Source organism: Sardina pilchardus, chromosome 15 (genome assembly GCF_963854185.1).
Source record: "Sardina pilchardus chromosome 15, fSarPil1.1, whole genome shotgun sequence".
NCBI lineage: Eukaryota > Metazoa > Chordata > Actinopteri > Clupeiformes > Clupeidae > Sardina > Sardina pilchardus.
The window spans coordinates 33064237-33083155 of NC_085008.1; the positions used below are offsets into that span (position 1 = coordinate 33064237).

General features: G+C 42.2%; 1 protein-coding gene and 1 long non-coding RNA gene across 3 annotated transcripts in view; one reads left to right on the plus strand and one right to left on the minus strand.

The window, feature by feature from the left end:
• The window catches only part of lim2.2 (lens intrinsic membrane protein 2.2), a 35462-nt gene that overhangs the window by 7816 nt on the left and 8727 nt on the right, over positions 1-18919 (minus strand). For both annotated transcript variants that reach the window (XM_062556429.1, XM_062556428.1), the window contains exon 2: positions 13348-13555. In XM_062556429.1, coding sequence (XP_062412413.1) covers positions 13348-13525 — 178 coding nt within the window. In that variant the 5' untranslated portion in view covers positions 13526-13555. The remainder of the gene's footprint in view (positions 1-13347; positions 13556-18919) is intronic.
• LOC134102717 (uncharacterized) lies at positions 17617-18434 on the plus strand. The gene is made up of 2 exons (XR_009941543.1): positions 17617-17666; positions 18284-18434. It is a non-coding gene; the product is annotated as an uncharacterized LOC134102717 (long non-coding RNA).

Consider the following 18919-nt stretch of genomic DNA (forward strand, 5'->3'; position numbering starts at 1 on the left):
CCTGGAAGACTTGAGCACCTTCCTCTAGACAGTCCGGGGTTTATCTGTATACATAGAAGTCTTAGGTCATTGACATCACAGAGGTCGGAGCGTAACCTAACCTGACAGTAGGTGCCTGGTATTATAGTTCAGCTATAAGATTCGATTGTGGTGGTCGATGTACATGTATGTGCGGACAGCTGAGGGCTTATCGTACAGGCCATCCTTTCAACTCCAGGCAACAACACAATACACACACACACACACACACACACACATGAACACACATGAACACATACACACACACACACACACACACACATTCACAAACACATGAACACACATGCACACACACATGAACACACATAAACACACACATTCACAAACACATGAACACGCATGCACACACGTGCACAAACATATACACATACACACATGCACATACCAACACATACACACACACACACAGTTAGAACAATAGAGCATGCCCCAGCCGTGGCGCAACTGGCTGGGGCACCTGCACCGCACGCCGGCGACCCGGGTTCGATTCCCGCCCCGAGGTCCTTTCCGGATCCCACCCCGACTCTCTCACCCATTCGCTTCCTGTCTCTCTCTACTGTCCTGCCAAAATTAAAGGCACAAAAGCCAAAAAAATATACTTTAAAAAAAAAAAAAGAACAATAGAGCATATCAACATGTAAGCTATAGTGCAGAGAAGACCTTAGAGTTATTACTGCACAGGAGGGACCACATTTATAGTACTAGAGTTATTACTGCACAGGAGGGACCTCATTTATAGTACTAGAGTTACAGGACAGGAGGGACCACATTTATAGAACTAGAGTTACTACAGGACAGGAGGGACCACATTGATAGAACTAGAGTTACTAAAGGACAAGAGGGACCACATTTATAGTACTAGAGTTATTACAGCACAGGAGGGACCACATTTATAGTACTAGAGTTACTGTACTACAGGACAGGAGGGACCACATTTATAGAACTAGTTGAAGTATGGTAGGAGGAGAAGTGGTAGAAGAGGAGGTAGAGCAGAGAAGAGAGGAATGAGGAAAGGAAGGAGGTAGAGGAGAGAAGAGAGAGGAGAGCATGGTAAAGTGTGTATCAGGTGTGTGAGGGGAGAGCATGGTAAAGTGTTTATCAGGTGTGTGAGGAGAGAGCATGGTAAAGTGTGTATCAGGAGTGTGAGGGGAGAGCATGGTAAAGTGTGTATCAGGTGTGTGAGGAGAGAGCATGGTAAAGTGTGTATCAGGAGTGTATCAGGAGAGAGCATGGCCCTCACAGTATGCTGCCTGCATGGTGTAGACAAAGTTATTTCTAGCCTTCTTTATTCAATATTATTTGTATACTGTACACTTTAGCAGCACAAAAAAAAAAACAATTTCCTATAAAAAAGTTAATAGACATTCACACACACACACACGATACATTCTACCATGCTTAACAGGTGGACTCTTCCAGCATTTGGTTGGTACTGTGCTTTTTGATCAGAACACCTGAGATTTGTCCTAATCTATTCTGCACACTGCAGCCTCTTCTGCTTGACTGCATGTGTGCTGCAGACCAGAGAGGGTTAGTAATAGTGGATAGCAATGAAGGATTGGTAACACTTTACATTACAGATCGGTAATAAGTGGGTAATGTTATGGTAATATATATGCAATTTCATGGTAATAATATTTTTAAACCACATATTACAAATAATTAATGTGAAATTTCTAGACAATTACTGTGCATACAAATATTTAGGATTTACTTATTGTGACAAAATATTTCTGTAATTATGCCAACATGATGGAGCTATGAAGGACTGAATTACATAATAACTTCCAAGTATTATGGCACAATTACACAGTGGTCAAAGTTTGTGTGTAATTGTGCCATAATACTTGGAAGTTATTATGTAATTCAGTCCTTCGTTTCGAAAGGATTTCACCAACTCCCCACCGTACAGAAAACCTTTCGAAAAGAAGAAACAGTATTTTACAGCCCTGATACCATAGCTATTGTGAAATTACCTCATTTATTTCATCAAAACAACAGATAACAGGTCACATATTATGTCACAATAAGTAAATCCTAAACATGTATTGCTTCGGTAAGTACATATTTACAGCAGTCATTACCATTATTTTACCCTTAAATCCAAGTTATTAGGGCCCGAGCACCGAGGTGCGGCCACTGAAGTGGCTGGACCGTAGGTGCAAGGCCCTATTGTTTTTGCTCAGATTAAATTTCTTCTGGGCCACAATTTGCCTTTTTTCACCAACTTGGCATGCTCTAAAACTCTTGAAATTTGGCAGCTATGTGTGAAATTGGTAACGCTACTCAGCGACAGAGCTCTGGCCAAGGGCGTGGCTCAGGGACTCTATAGCGCCACCTAGCATGTTGTCTGTTGTGGTTGACGCATACATTCACGGAAATGGCCCAGATTTGGTGGGCATATGTGTATGAATCTGAACAAATTTTATATTTAAACTATATAGTGAATCTTAGAAGAATTTGAGTTATGATTATGATTATGATTTTTGCACATCACATATTTTGAAACACTTCTCCTAGACGGTTTATCGAAAACATGTCATATAAACACTAAAATGTTAACATAAATATAAATATAAATATAAACTCTGACGGCGGGGCGGATCAGATTGTGTGTCCTGGTCGGGCCGTTGGTGTGTGTTCGCGCGGTGTTGTGGTTGGGGTGGGGCTGGCGCGGGCCCCGTTCTCTCTGCTCGCGGATGGTGGTGGGGGGTTGTCTGCGGATGGGTGGCGCCGCCTGTGGGCGGACTCTGGCTGGCCATGCTCGGCCGTGCTGCTCCGACGCGCGGTTCAGAGGTGGTGTGTGGGTTCGCCTGGGGGGGGGGGGCATTGGGGGGGGCATTGTGGGTGGGTGGATGTTGCGTGCGTGGTGGGTGGGTGGATGTTTGCATGCGTGGTGGACGATGTGCGGGATTCTCTCTTCGGGTTTAACTGGGTAACCTATTCCTACGCACCTGTCCCCACAAAAGAGGTGTGTAAAAGCGTTTTGTAAGCCCTCTATAGTATAACCATTTATATCACCATTGATATACTTATTAATACCAACCATCATGACTTACAGTAATACTAACACACTCTATTTCTCTTCCCTTTCCCCTATACCTCACCTGTGAGGTAAACCATTACCAGCCATCAACCATCTCTGTGCCTGTCCCTCATCACACCTGAAGTCACATCCCTCTGACTGCCCTACCATCGCCACTGCCTTCGCCATCCCTATGACTGCCCTACCATCGCCTGCTGTGGTTCCCTGCCCGAATCTTTGGCCCACGCATCCCAGCGACCCATCACTTTCCGAAATAACTAATGGATTACTAATGGACAATTTATTCCCTACACTGGACTATTTGAACTTTCATTGTCATTGTAACTTTCAAACTACAAATGACTGTACTGTAACTGACCCAAGGCAGATGGGTTGGGCCCTTGAGTCGTGGATCTGTCTGAGGTTTCTTCCTATATGTATCTCCAATTCTAGGGAGTTTTTCCTTGCCCCTGTTACTCATGGGCTCTCTTTGAATGTCTAACACTCTGTAAAGCGCCATGAGACATGTGTAATGTATTGGCGCTCTATAAGCGACATTAAATTGAATTGAATTGAAAATTAAAATGATCTTGAGGAGTTGCTCAAGAGGAATTGCGACCAGATTTTTGAATTTTCAAAGTATATTGAAATAGTGAAGGTTTGAATTATGGCGTCTTATTAAGAAACAGGAAGTTGGTGTTATAGGCAGAAAAAAGGTTATAAATTGGATGTAATTTGGCAGCTATATGTGGAATTGCTTCTGCTAGTCAGAGACAGAGCTCTGGCCTAAGGTGTGGCTTCGGGACTCTATAGCGCCACCTAGCAACACGCTATCTGTTGTGGTTGACACAAACATTCACGAAAATGAACCAAATTTGGTGAACTTGTGTGTTTTTGCTATCGCTAGTCAGAGACAGAGCCTTGGCTTAGGGTGTGGCTTAGGGACTCTATAGCGGCGATGGCGGGCCCGAGCACCTGCAGTGCGGAGACCTGTGACATTTCGGAATCTAACAAAGCAACATGTGCGTGTTGGTGGGCATGCGGATGAGCAACACACATGCCCACCAAATTTGGTCAATTTTCCTGAATGTATGTGTCAACCACAACAGACAACACGCTAGGTGGCGCTATAGAGTCCCTAAGCCACACCCTAGGCCAGAGCTCTATCTCTGACTATCGATAGCAATAACGCACAAGCCCACCAAATTTTCGTGAATGTGTATGTCAACCACAACAGACAATGCACTAGGTGGCGCTATACAGTCCCTAAGACCCTTGGCCAGAGCGCTGTGTCTGAATAGCTATAGCAATAACACACATGCCCACCAAATTTGGTTCATTTTCGTGAATGTACGTGTCAACCACAACAGACAATGCGTTAGGACTAAAACGCAAATAATGTTGAAATATATCATGAAATAGCCTAGTCTTGGCTACTTTTGTGGAAATCTGAATCTGCCCTCATCTTATCCAGTATGCTATTTATAGCATTAAATCAGTCAATCAATCAATTGTCACGAATTAAATAGAACATTACACGGAGGAACACAAATAATAGCCTATAATCGCCACACTTCAGCCCAACTATGGCCAAACTATGCAGGGCACTACACCAGCATTCCACTCCGTGCGCCTTTACGAATCGATGTGGATAAGACTATTTTGTCTGCCTAAACAGGCCTACACCAGGCAAAATGCATCTGTGCGGTGTAGGCTACATATAATGTCACGTACAACTGTTTTTAATGCCTGTGAAATGCATGTAAGTGTGTCAGATAGGGGCAGACGTTTTCATCATATTACTAAGTAATAACATTCTTTTTTATATAGGCTACTATTGCCGTTTCTGATGTTGACCTACAGCTCTACACTCTCAAATGGTTTGCGATAACAGCACATTTGCAATGTTGTAGCAAGATGGCCCGGCTGTAGCCTATGTATGACAACTCATCACTGCAGCCACCAGGCTCAATTTGAATTAGGGGCTTACTGTGGAGACTAACCATTTTGGTTAACTGCATAGCATGGTCAAATGAGAATTTACCTGTTTCATAAGTAGGCCTACCAATAATTTAAAAAACCTCAATAGGCTACGCAATAAGGTTTCACAGCGCACAGTCAAAGAATGAAATCGAATCAAAGTGCCTCCCGCAAACAGCGGGTGGAAATCCCTTTCAACGACATGAAACTTTATAGTGAACCTTCAAACACCCCCCATATTTCAGTGTCCATCAGTCTCAACATTTAGCAACATCACCAAACAGTCCGAAAGTAAATTAAACCCCAAACTAAACCGAAAACTAGATCTACTGCTTTTAATAGCCGGTGCCGCTATTTCTCTCTGGTTTCACAATAAAATGCACGTAACAAATAGTTCCTGCCTGGAAGTCTGCCTCAAAATAAATGCCTTTGCTTTGCACAGCTTAAATAGCCTAAATAAAGACCATAATTGAGGGTTGATGGTACGATCTATAGGCCCTACCGTGCGTTAGGCTATTTATTTTACGAATACTCGTTCTTTGTTACTTATAAGCAACTGGTATCTTGTAGCCTTTATTGTAGCCTACTGTGTACGTTGTAATAAGTCCAAACTAGCCAACAGTGTGTGTGTGTGTGTGTGTGTGTGTGTCGGTTTATGAAGCTTAAGCTGTCACCTAGCTATCCGGTTTAGTCTACCGTAAAACCATGTCCCTTAGACTAACACGCACTAAATGCGCCCTCTAGTGGGTGATTTGAATTTCCTTGAAGACACAGCAATTAGCCCTTTTCACGCGATGTCAGACGAAGCGTTGCTGGGTGTCCTCCGGCATGTCCAGCCGCCCAATGCTACAGAAGAAGAAGAAGAAGTATTCATGGGTTTCATCAGGTCCCTTTCCACAGGTGTATACAATCAAGCACGTTGATTATCAATGCAGACTGCATGGTGCTTGATTGTATACACCTGTGGAAAGGGACCTGATGAAACCCATGAATACTTCTTCTTCTTCTTCTGTAGTATTGGGCGGCTGGACATGCCGGAGGACACCCAGCAACGCTTCGTCTGACATCACCGTGAAAAGGGCTAATTGAGATCAAGGTAAAATGCAGCAGCAGGTTAAACCACAGGTGCATAATGACACAGCAACAGTTAGCCTACAGTATTATGCATAGCCGGGCCATCTCGCGACAACATTGCGAATGCGTTGTTATCGCAAACCATTTGACAGTGTAGAGCTGTAGGCTAGGTGAACATCAGAAACGGCAATATTATATATATAAAAAGAATGTTATTTAAGCATTATCGCACGAGTGGGAGTGGTGTTGTTGGCCAATATCGCCACGGCTGTGGTTCGCCGCAGGCACGAAGCCGAAGGCTGAGTGCCGTAGGTAACTACAGCCGTGGCGATATTGGCCAACAACACCACGACCACGAGTGCGATAATGCTTTTATACAACAGTTCCATTGCCAACAAAAAAAAGATACCCGAGTGCATTTTTAGGAAGGATAATTATTATTTGGCATCGTTTTATTTAGCCCAGTTCCTCCGCTATGCGAAGTAGGCCTAGCTCAGAACTCTTGTGGTTGCTATGCAACTGCTAAGTCAAAGAACATGGAATGCCGTCTCTGGTTAAATCAAAGCGAAGAATCAACGTCGCGGAGTGATTATTAGCTGTGAAGAGTCACCAGTGGTGATATCGGTTAATATCACCACTGATAGAACGCGTCTCGTCCAATCAGATATTGCTAAATCGTTCGACCGGACCTAACTGTTGTATAATACTTATTATTATACGGCTCTCTAGAATGTTGTGGGAGCTCCCATTCCAGAGCCATATATGGCTCTGTCCCATTCACTTTGAATTGGCCTCTCAACGTTCTACCGGTCAGTTATTTTTGCATAATGACCGCTCCGAAGGTATAATGACATACAGTGCCTATAGAAAGTTATCATACCCTTTTGAAATAGTTACTTTTTTTGTCTTACAGCCTGAAATCAAAACCCATTTTAAAAAAAAATCTTTTCCAGTTTTATTTACAAATGTAGCTGTACAACATCAAAATAATGAAAAAAAAGTCAACAGTTCTGAAAATTAATAAAAAATTAAAAACTAGAATAACAGGGTTGGAAAAGTCATCATACCCCTGACTTAATACTTTGTCAAGCTTCCTTTTGCTTTCATTACAGCCATCAATCTGTTTGGATATGTCTCTATTATAGCTTTGCACACCTAGACAGGGGAATATTTGCCCAATTTTCCATGCAGAATTATTAAAATTGTGTCAAATTCTGTAGGGAATGGCGATGGACTGCTCTCTTCAAGTCAATCCACATATTTTCTATAGGATTTAAGTCAGGGCTCTGACTTTGCCACTCAAGGATATTCACCATCCTATCCTTAAGCCACTGCTTTGTTCTTTTGGCAGTATGTTTAGGATTTTTGTCGTGTTGGAAGGCGAATGACCTCCCCATCCTCAGCTGTTTAGGAGAGGGACACAGGTTTTCCTCAAGAATTTTGGTGTACTTGGCAGCATCCATTTTCCCTTTTATCCTGACCGATTGCCCAGTCCCCGCTGAAGAGAAACATCCCCAAAACATAATGTTGCCCCCACCATGCTTCAAAGTAGGTATGGTGTGTTTTGGGTGTGTTTGGGTGTGTATATTGTGTTTGGTTAGCGCCTGGAGCTCAGTCCAAAAACTTCAATCTTAGTCTCCAAAAAGTTCGATCTTAGTCTCATCTGACCATATAAGCTTTTTCCACATGGTAGCAGAATATTCCAGATGTGTTTTTGCACTGAACTCCAAGCGCAATGTTTGGCGAAAACCAACACAGTACACCACCCAAAACACACCATACCTAGTGTGAAGCATGGTGGGGGCAACATTATGTTGTGGGCATGTTTCTTTTCAGCGGGAACTGGGCAATTGGTCAGGATAGAAGAGAAAATGGATGCTGCCAAGTACACCCACATTCTTAAGGAAAACCTGCGTCCCTCTCCTAGACAGCTGAGGATGGGGAGGTCATTCGCCTTCCAACACGACAATAATCCTAAACATACTGCCAAAAGAACAAAGCAGTGGCTTAAGGATAGGATGGTGAATATCCTTGAGTGGCAAAGTCAGAGCCCTGACTTAAATCCTATAGAAAATATGTGGATTGACTTGAAGAGAGCAGTCCATCGCCATTCCCTACAGAATTTGACTAAATTTTAACATTTCTGTACGGAAAATTGGCTGTAATGAAAGCAAAAGGAAGCTTTACAAAGTATTAAGTCAGGGGTATGATGACTTTCCCAACCCTGTTATTCTAGTTTTTCATTTTTTATTAATTTTCAGAACTGTTTACTTTTTTTTCATTATTTTGATGTTGTACAGCTAAATTTGTTAATAAAACTGGAAAAGATTTTTTTTAAAATGGGTTTTGATTTCAGGCTGTAAGACAAAAAAAGTAACTATTTCAAAAGGGTATGATGACTTTCTATAGGCACTGTATATGTCTCATTTGTGACACAGCAATCACGTTAAACTTCGTGCGCAGCTGCGTGTTAAACTCCAAAACCTCCGTTTTAAGGAGCACGTTTTTAAATCGTAGCACAGCTAGCGCAATGCTAACTGACAGAGCAATTGGCCCTATGGTTTTTAGCTCATTGGGCAAGCTGTTCCATAGCCTTGGAGCAAACACACTAAAAGCACGGTCTCCTTTCTGTGTCAGACGTGATCGTGGTGTACTGAGCAGAGACTGTGAGGCAGACCTTAAGGATCGCTTTGGAATGTATGGAGATAACATGTCCACAACATACATAGGTGCTAAACCATTTAAAGCTTTAAAAACAGTCAGTGCTACTTTGTACTGGATTCTGTATTTGACTGGGAGCCAGTGAAGAGCAGCCAAGACAGGTGTTATATGTTCCCATTTCCTAGTACCAGTGAGAAGTCTGGCTGCTGCATTTTGAACCAGTTGTAGACGGGTGAGGGAAGATTCACTTACTCCAGTGTAAAGTGCATTGCAGTAGTCAAGTCTATTTGTGATAAAAGCATGTACAACTTTCTCAAAGTCAGATTCCATTAAAAATGACTTCAACTTAGCAACTGTTCTGAGTTGGAAAAAGCCTCCCTTTACTACAGCATTTATCTGCTTGTCGAACTTTAACTCAGTGTCAAATAAAACCCCAAGATTTTTGACCTGTGTTTTATTGAAAGGAGCTAAAGGACCCAGGTTTCCCTTCAGGCGCTCAGCCTGCTTAGGAGGGCCAAACAGAATGATCTCTGTTTTTCCCTCATTCAGCTGCAGGAAACTATGTGCCAACCAGTTATTTTATCTCTAGACTACTAGGGGATAGAGGGATATACAATTGCACATCATCAGCATAGCAATGAAATGAAATATCATATTTCTGAATAATCTGACCAAGGGGGAGGATGTACAGGGTAAACAGCAGTGGTCCCAAGATTGACCCCTGAGGAACTCCTGGGGCCGGTTGCACCAACTGGTCTTTACTAAGTCTGGTCCTAACTGCGAAGTTGGTCTTTGTTAAGACCAGTCTTTAGAATTCAACTAAAGTCGGTTGCACCAGCAGAACTTACGCCTGGTCTTAACTACGCCCGGTCTTAGCGATGCGCGTCCATGTGAATGCCTACGGAACAATGACAACTTGCCTGTTTTAAAGATTCTCTGCTGTCAATCACGTCCCCCGTTCGGAGGAAACAGCGGTTAAAGTGAATGACATAGCGTGGAAGTGGCACCTATTTAAATCGCTAAATAAATAACTTAACAATTACTGTAGCCTAGTTCTTTCTCATTATGTCTTGATGTAGAATAAGTAAAGCAAAGGAGACGCATTATAGCATTATCTTTTCAGAGATAAGGCTACCAATAGGCTGTGGCAGAACAACACTAACTAGCGTTATCTGCACTGTAAAATGCAGGTAAAAAGTTTACATAGGCTATGTTATGTAAAGAGCTAGACCCATTGGAATACGGAATAACGTCAGCCAACCAGCCACGTTGTGCTAGGAATGCCGTAACAGGTAGGCAATTATCTAACAAATGTAACGTTAGCTAACACTGTTTATTTTTATGCACTAAACGTAATTGTAGGGCGGGCTAGATACCTATGCATCTTCGAAATGTTTCCAAGTGTATGGTTATCCTATTAGGAATGTACAAAGCTGTTAATAAAGGTTTTTAATTCGTGAATGATACCGAAAGCCCCTATAAATGATTGCCAGGCTGGCATAGTGAAGTGTCAACCTAAAACGAGTGCTAGCTGGCCAACAAGCGAGCATGGGAATAATAACAATGTAGTTTGCGCTTTAGAAACGACTGTGAGAAGTGCTCAAATGTTGGTCTTAAGAACTTACGCCTACTGCTGAGTAGGCTTAAGATTTACGCCCGGTCTTAGCGAAAAGAAGGCTTAAGCCTAGATGGTGCAACTGGTGTATCTATCAGGTTGGACTTAGAACGCTGAGTTAAGACCGGCGTAGCTTAAGACTGGGCGTAAACATGTTGGTGCAACCGGCCCCTGATGACATGGTGGCAGGTGCTGAGGAGTAGGCCCCAATACTGACTCTAAAGGTTCTGTCCTTAATATATGAGACAAACCAATTTAGAGCCATGCCCCTGATTCCAACCCAGTTCTCCAGACGTTCGATGAGTAGATTATGATCTACAGTATCAAAAGCTGCACTCAGATCTAACAGGACCAGGATTGAACAGTTCCCAGAGTCAGCATTAAGTAGCAGATCGTTGGTCACTTTAAGAAGGGCAGTCTCGGTGCTATGGAGAGCCCTAAAACCTGATTGGAAAGTTTCATAGACCTTGCTCTCATGTAGAAAGGAAGATAATTGAATGGAGACAACTTTTTCTAGTACCTTGCCTAGAAATGATAGTTTAGAAATGGGCCGGTAATTACTCAGCATTTTAGCATCCATGTTTGATTTCTTTAAGAGAGGCTGGACTGTAGCCTGCTTGAAACAGTCCGGAACTTTACCTGTGGCTAAACTGGAGTTTATTATGGCTAGAACATCATGACTAATTGTATCAACAACCTCTTTAAAAAACCAAGATGGAAGAACATCCATTTCAGATGTGGAGCATTTCATCTGAGAGATGGTGTGGGATAGGTCTGACAGAGAAATTGAATCAAAATGTTCAAAGACGTAACTGACCTAAAGCAAGACGGCCTGGACCAGTGATGCGCGGGCTGATCCAAATCGAGCGGGCGACCGCGGTCACCCGCGGTCACCCGCGGTTATGGGTCAAGAAAAAATATTTTTAATGATATGCGGGTCATGTTTGGTCGGGTCGGTAAAAAAAAAAAATTGTCATTTAGATCGTACATAATTGTCTTTAGAAGAGAAAGACATAAGTTGCAGCATTCCCACTGAAACGCGATTCTATCCCCCACATTTTGTCACGAACATGTAGAAATGCACTTGTTGTTTCTGCGTAGTCAGACCCTCGGCTACACTTGACATGCAGTTGTGTTCTGTTCTCAGAGCATATGCTTTCTCTGTCTATGATCTGCAGCTTTTATCTCGAACTGCTGGCCTCTACAGAAAGTGGCAGAATCGTCTACTGAGCAGCGAAGTTGCCGATGCAATGCGTGTTTCTCAAGTCTGATAATTTGCAGCAAGATCGAATGGTATTATGGAAAGAAAAATAAACTAAAAGTTTCCCAAATCAGGAAATACTTCTTAATTTAATGTCATCAAGGCATATAGCCTACAATTGGTATGAGCATGCAATATGTGCGTCCTTGCGCAACTTATAGGCCTAGTGGCTCGTTGGAAAGCCCCACGTCTGCTCTTCCCCACGTCGTGCAATAAAGGTTTCATCTCGCTGCAATTTATAATCGCGGAGCAATGGACTTTTGGTCCATTGATGAAGACGTTAATAAAGAGTTTCTTAATAATATTCTATGCCTACATTTCATGCTTGGGAGAGCTTCAAGGCATTCATGTGAGGAACGGCTGAAACAGAATTTGTATAGGAAAATCCTAGGCTAATTATGTTCAATGTTGAGTCAAACAGCCACATTTTTGGATGAATGCTGACACGGAACAAAAAAAAGGTAGACTAAATGCATGTTTCCAAAATTCTGAGCAATTATAGGCTAATTAGGCAATATATATTATTGTTTTACATGCATATGAGATAGCCTACCAATTTTGCATAGCTCAATGACGCTACGACTAAGTTAGACTACTTTTTACAATAAGCGGGTCGGGAAGCGGGTCGGGTGCTGTATTTCAATAATTTTTTTTTGCGGTCCGAGTTGCGGTCGGGTTAGTTGTAAACGGCGGGACGGGGCGGGTCGTTCAGACACGTACCCGCGCATCACTGGCCTGGACCCAGTGATAGTGATGTTAGCTCTAATATTCTCAACCTTGTTTATGGAAAATGTAAGGAAATCATCACAGCTCTTACATGAGGCTTCAGGACCATTGCAGGAGCTGGGATTCAGAACGGAGTTAATGGTTTTAAATAAAAAAAGCAGGTTTGTGCTGATTTTTTAGTATCAACCCAGCAAAGCAATCAGCCTTTGCACATCTGGCTAGTTCTTGAAAACTGATGAGGTGAGTCTTAAATATTTCCAGTGAAACATGAAGTCTGTCCCTCTTCCATCTGTGTTCAGCCTTTCTACATTCCTGTCTTGCCCTTCCGATGGAATCATTCAGCCAAGGTTGTGATGTAAATTTAGGATTACAAGATCTAAGAGGGGCAATCAGATCTAATGTAGAGACACAACTGGCAGTGAAAGAGGCAACCAGTTCCTCAACACCCTGATCAGAGAGAGAGGGAGGGTTGGAATAACCAGAGTTAAACTGAGTGACTGTTGTTGAACATAACTTTCTGGAAAGGTGGCCTGTGGTTTTAGTAGCTACAGATGGTAAGGGAACCAGTGCATCAAACATAATAGTGACTTCTTGCGTCACCACCGAGTTTAAAACCATGTTAAACTCCAAACTAGCGACAGAGCAATTGCCCCAATGTGTCTGTATTACCCAACTGAAGAGGACAATAGGGTGCCCATCCTGATTTGAATGAGTGTGAGTGTGAGTGTGTGTAGTCACTCACCCATAACGAGGAAGAATGTGCCTACAGTCCTCACCCCAGTAAACTTGTGTGTGTGAGTGAATGTCAGCGTGCACGCGTGCATGTGTGTGCATGTGTCCACTCAGCCCCTGTAAGAGAGTGTATGCCCCTCACCAACACCAAGTGCATGTCAACTGTGTGTGTGTTAGCGTGTGTCCACCCATCTACAGTACTGTAAGCGTGTGTGTGTGTATGCGGTCACTCACCCACAGTGAGAGTGTGAGCATGGCACTTGTTGTTGATGCAGAACCTCCACAGTCCCTGGTTGGCCGAGTTGCCCGAGTAACGGTACTGCATCCAGAAGTCGGTCGCCGTGGAAACGATGAGCAGCACCAGGGCAGCCACACCGCAGAGTGTGCCCCCGCCCGCCCACGTGTACAGCATCAAGGGGAGACCTGGGATAGCACAGTCCTCCTGGAGATCACACAGGCACACAAGGTCAGGCCAAGGTCACTGGGAGCAGAGGGATACATAGGTAAGGTGACCAGACGTACCCGGTTGCAGGGGACAGTCAACTTTTTTGGTTGCCTGTCCCAGGGAAAGGTTGGGTTTTTTTACAGAAAAAGATACAACACATATGTTTTTCAATCAGATTGATAGTCAAACTGAAAATGTCCCTGTTTTTTTGGATTATATCTCCGGCTTTGGTCTCGGATATCTGGTCACCTTATACATGGGTCACTAAACATCAGATTCAGCTTTATTGGCCAGGTTTGCGTAAACAAACAAGGAATTTGACTCCGGGGGGGGGGGGGTATTCCATTAGGCTAACGCCGCTAACCGTAAATCCCGGCTAACTTTGATAAGCCTCGCTAATTTTAGAGAGAGTTCGGTTCTATTACTCCCGCTAACAGGAATCTCAGCTGAGTTGCTGGGGTAACATACTGTATGCTTCTGAACTAACCTGGTCGGTGGCAGGCTAACTGCCGAGCTAAATTAATCTGTGTTGCAAAAAAAAAAACACCAGTCGGAAAACGAGTCCCATTGGTTCCGTCAACCTGTGCTTTTGTCACCTGTAGCCTACAACTTAAAAAATAGAAGGAGAAACTTTTTTCCAACAGTGTTGCAAGCATTGATTAAGGCTACCTATTCGCTAGTTTCAAAGAATTTCTGAAAATTATGCGATTTACATTGTTTGAACTTGATCTGTGTGTGGTCCAAGGAATCTTGCGACTCTAAAGTGCGTCTCTCATGGTGTCATGCGCAGCGTGACAGGATATTAACCGAGTTATGTTTTGCGTGTTCTCAGGTTCGGTTCCCATGTGATGCATTTACATAGGCTATGTAAACACATTAATAATGCCATGTTTAGTTATACTCTTTAATGAAAGGCATATCACTATTGATAAAGGGTCATGTACAGTTGCTTGTTCAGTGACAGTAGGCAGGCTGTCAGCAAGGCAAGCCAGCCTATAGCCTAATTTTGTAACCTTTAGGCTATAATAATTAAAACCGCTTCATATAGTCTATTGATTAGGCCTATAGTTCATGGATATTAAATCAACTGTATTACACAAATTAAATATTAAATGACAAATTGAAAGCCAATATCAGATAATTATATTTCACAAACACTTTGGCAGAACTATATGCTTATGGGAGACAATAGGCTAGGTTTTCTCCCAATACTCCCAGGACAATAGGCCTATACTAATTTATTTTATGACCACCGAAAAAATATTTCAGAGTGAACCCTTTTAATCTACAAACGTAGGTTATCTTTATTGTTGAATAGCCTATGCCAAAGTTGTTTTGAGTTTAAATAGCCTATGCCAAAGTTGTTTTGAGTTTAAATAGCCTGCTTATTCACTTGTTTTGTTCAGAGTGAAGATAATCAAAGTCACAATTCAAACCATCATAATTAGGCTGTTTAGCGATTTACAGTAGCCTACGATTTCATTATTATCCTTTTCTGTAGGCAACTATCTATTTTTTTCACTCGGTGTTCAGTAAGTAACATAAGTTAATGGAACGGCTTCAGCCCCAAGTAAAAGTTGACGCAAGTTCAAGCCAGGTTATTTCTCTTAAGCGCCGCCTTTATTAGCTAGGTTAATGGAATACCCCCCACCAAGCTCGCTAATAAAGGCGGCGCTTAACAGAAATAACCTGGCTTGAACTAGCATCAACTTTTACTTGGGGCTGAAGCTGTTCCATTAACTTATGTTAGCTGCATCTTGGCCTCGTTTATTCAAACGAGGCTTAAATCAGCTTCGTGTCTGCTCGTGCACAAGGTAGAAAAGTAGACCGAAACCATAGATTGACGAAAAGAGGATATATGTCGTAAAATTAAGGCAAACTAGACGATTTCAGTTCGATTTACAAGCGCCATCTACAGGATTTTCATCGGAAGTGAAAAAAATAGATTGTTGCCTACATAAAAGGATAATAACGAAATCGTAGGCTACTGTAAATCGCTAAACAGTAGCCTAATTATGATGGTTTGAATTGGGACTTTGATTGTCTTCACTCTGAACAAAACGAGTGCATAAGTAGGCTATTTAAGAGTCATTGCATGAGAAAACCAGGCAGAGGTCCACGTTCCTGGACTTCTTGACTATTAGCACTCTGGAACCAATTAACTCTTGTAAAGAAACCAATTATCACTCTGGACCAAGCATCAGAAGGAGACCACGCAGACAGAGACTTCCCAACACTGATGATCTTTATTCACTGTACCACAATATTACAATCCAAACAATGTCTGAACTGCACTACCAAGCAATAGAGTGAGGGCGGCGCTACCAGCTGGTACCTCGACGAGATCGATCTGATTCACTGGTTGCTCTGCTCTCCCTTATATTCTGTTTAGAAGCGCCTCCTTCTGAGAACGTCACCAGATCTTGTTTAGCCAATCAGAAACGGCGGAGGAGCAAAAGGATCCAATCATAATGGTGGAAGTTTCACCCTCCTCCATTTTTAAAGAATACGAGCACACCTCTCATCAGAGCTGCCAACTCTCACGCTTTCGGCGTGTGACACACGATTTTGCCTGTTTACACACGCACTCACGCCATACATCCATTTTCTCACGCAAAACAAAATCTGATCTTGGGCTGAGACTCGTTCGTTCCTTTTAAAACTCCCCAACGGTATATATGTGTCACAAATCATAGGCCTATCGTTAATTAAGAACTCACTCTCTTAAACTTAACATCTTGAAATAAATCAGTTTGTGTGGGTGAACTTGATTCCCTAGCCTAAATGTTAACAGACTGACTTTTGTTGCACTGTTTTGTTTGCTGGAACGTGTGGATAAATTAATAACTTCTGGAGAGAGCTAAATCGTAGTGCTCACTAAAATCATAAAGGAACATTGCAAGACACTCATCTCTTAGGCTATGATCCCTGAAAGATTTTCTTCGACTTGTTACTGTTTTGAACATGTAATTTATCTGATGACACAGAAAGCAAAATTAATTGCATCCACATATCCTTGTCATGCAACTTTTCACTCGCGTAAAACCGTGAGATAGAAAGCTACCTCACGTATTTCTTAAAGCGACAGGCACTCAATTACAAACTCTATAATGCACACTCAATTAGACCTAGGCCTACACACCATTTAAACATAGGCCTATGAGTAAGTGTAATAGTCTTGATATCAGTACACAAATGACTAAAACATTTTAGCTACTAATAATTATGCAGATTGTAAAATACTCAACATTATCAACAAAATATGTACAGTTATGAATTCCAAAATATATGATATAAAAACATATGTGACCATTCACAGCGAAATCAGTCGTTTCGGTAAAATTTATTAAATTAAGTTATTGTGCTCACGTGAACGGCCATAAACTAAGCTTTCCAACGATATGTATATCGAGGGTATTACACAAACTATCGCTAAGATAACCGCATCCAAAGTTGACATGGTTCTCCTGTCACGATATGCCAGAAGAGTATGGAGTTTCGTTTGTGCCAAAAAGTTCAAACAATACTTTTTCAAATTCAAACAAAAATCAATTAATCAAAATACCAAATACAAAATCTAAACAAAAAAAATAAAGTCGAAAAAAAAAATCTAAACTCGCAAACAAATTATTTGTGTAGTTGCAAAAAAAAACTGTTTGAATAACTTGTCTTTTGGTTTACAATAACAACAGTCATTTGCAGCGACATCATTCGTTTGTTTGCTCCTGGCTTTTTCAGTTTCGATTCTGGCTCTCGCGTTTGCGCTGCCTGTTTCTTTGCTTGCGATTCTGGCACAAACTTCACATGTGGGTGGGTGTCTGTGGGGTGCATTCCTATTGGCTGATGCGTTTTGACTGACAGCTTTACTATGGATTCAAGCGCAAGAGCTACCCACCTCCCCCCCAGGTAGTGGTGCAACGCTCTTTTTGGCCACTATGTACAGGTATATGCGATGTGGCGCTATTGAGCACAGTATGTCAACCGCCATATGAAGAAGAAGAAGATATTGACCACAGTAAGTAGTTCCGTGGAGCTAGCTACACCAAAGCCATCGATGGGCGTTATGGACTCAAAACAATGGGTTTTCCTCACTACTCATTAACCCAAGGTAAGAAGTGTAATCTAATTTGTTATGGGTCTAATTTTCACGTTTATGTGGGATGTTATGGCGTAGTTGTTACAATACTGACGCTGGTTTTAAGGTATCAGATGGCTATCTTAGCATCGTAGGTTTGTCCACATACAAACGAGGCTTTTGATGAAATGTCGCACTACAGTAGCCTAAATTATGAATTCATACCATGTATTTATTTGTTCAGAAGTATATTGTTAATGTCCTCGCGTTATATAAGCGTATGTGTCCGATTATGTCATGAAATATCGCTATGTTGTCAACGGTAGTCTAGCATAGTATGAGCGCGATGGTGCGATCTATCTGTGGTCAGTTCATCAATGGCCCTGGCGATCTCTGGAGGTCCACTCTTTGTGAACGTTTGGAGACCACAGACATAGTGTAACCTTAGTTAGAGTATTGGTTCATTTGCCTGAGAAAGACCCAAGGGTCGAAACGTTACTTTTTGTAAACATGGGAGCTCAAGCAGTGTTGCCAACGTTACCTTCTTCTGTTACATCTCCCCAGGAAATGTTATTAAGCACTGTGACCAGCTCTGTCTTTTGATTAGTACATGTCTCATGTCTTTTGCTTGTGCTTGTGTGCTTGTGCAGAACAACTCATCGTGATGGAGCACCTGTACTCCCTGATACAGCAGGATCTGAGGGGATTCCTCAGACAGGACGCAGATGTGGATTGACAACATCCTGCAGTTTAACTTTATTAGAATAAGTGTTGTTTTGAATAAAGAACAATAAAATTGTACTACTTACTACTTACTACATACTACTTACTGTATGTTAACCTGACTCACCACTTGAATTTCGTTCCACCTAGCTCCTCACATTCATCTGGAACTACTCCATTGGAAATGTATTTCAGAAGGCAGGGCCTTGTCAAAACACCTTTCATATGATTGGATAAACTAATTTATTGACATGCTACTACAACAGGGGTGGGCAAACTAAGGCCCAGGGGCCACATGCGGCCCTCTGCTCTGTTTCATGTGGCCCGCCATGAAGTCAAACACATAAAATTAAATGTGGCCTGTTGTTACATAAACCTGATATACATCCATCACACAGCATGGTTTCATAACTGATGTGCTATGTTTGTCAATGAAAACAAGAGAACAGGCCGCACTATGCATAAGCAATCACCATTTATTCACACAGACGCGTTTCGGCGCTCTGCCTTCCCAGTATGTTTGTCAATACCATCATCAAGCTGTACTTTTGGGAACTCTGACT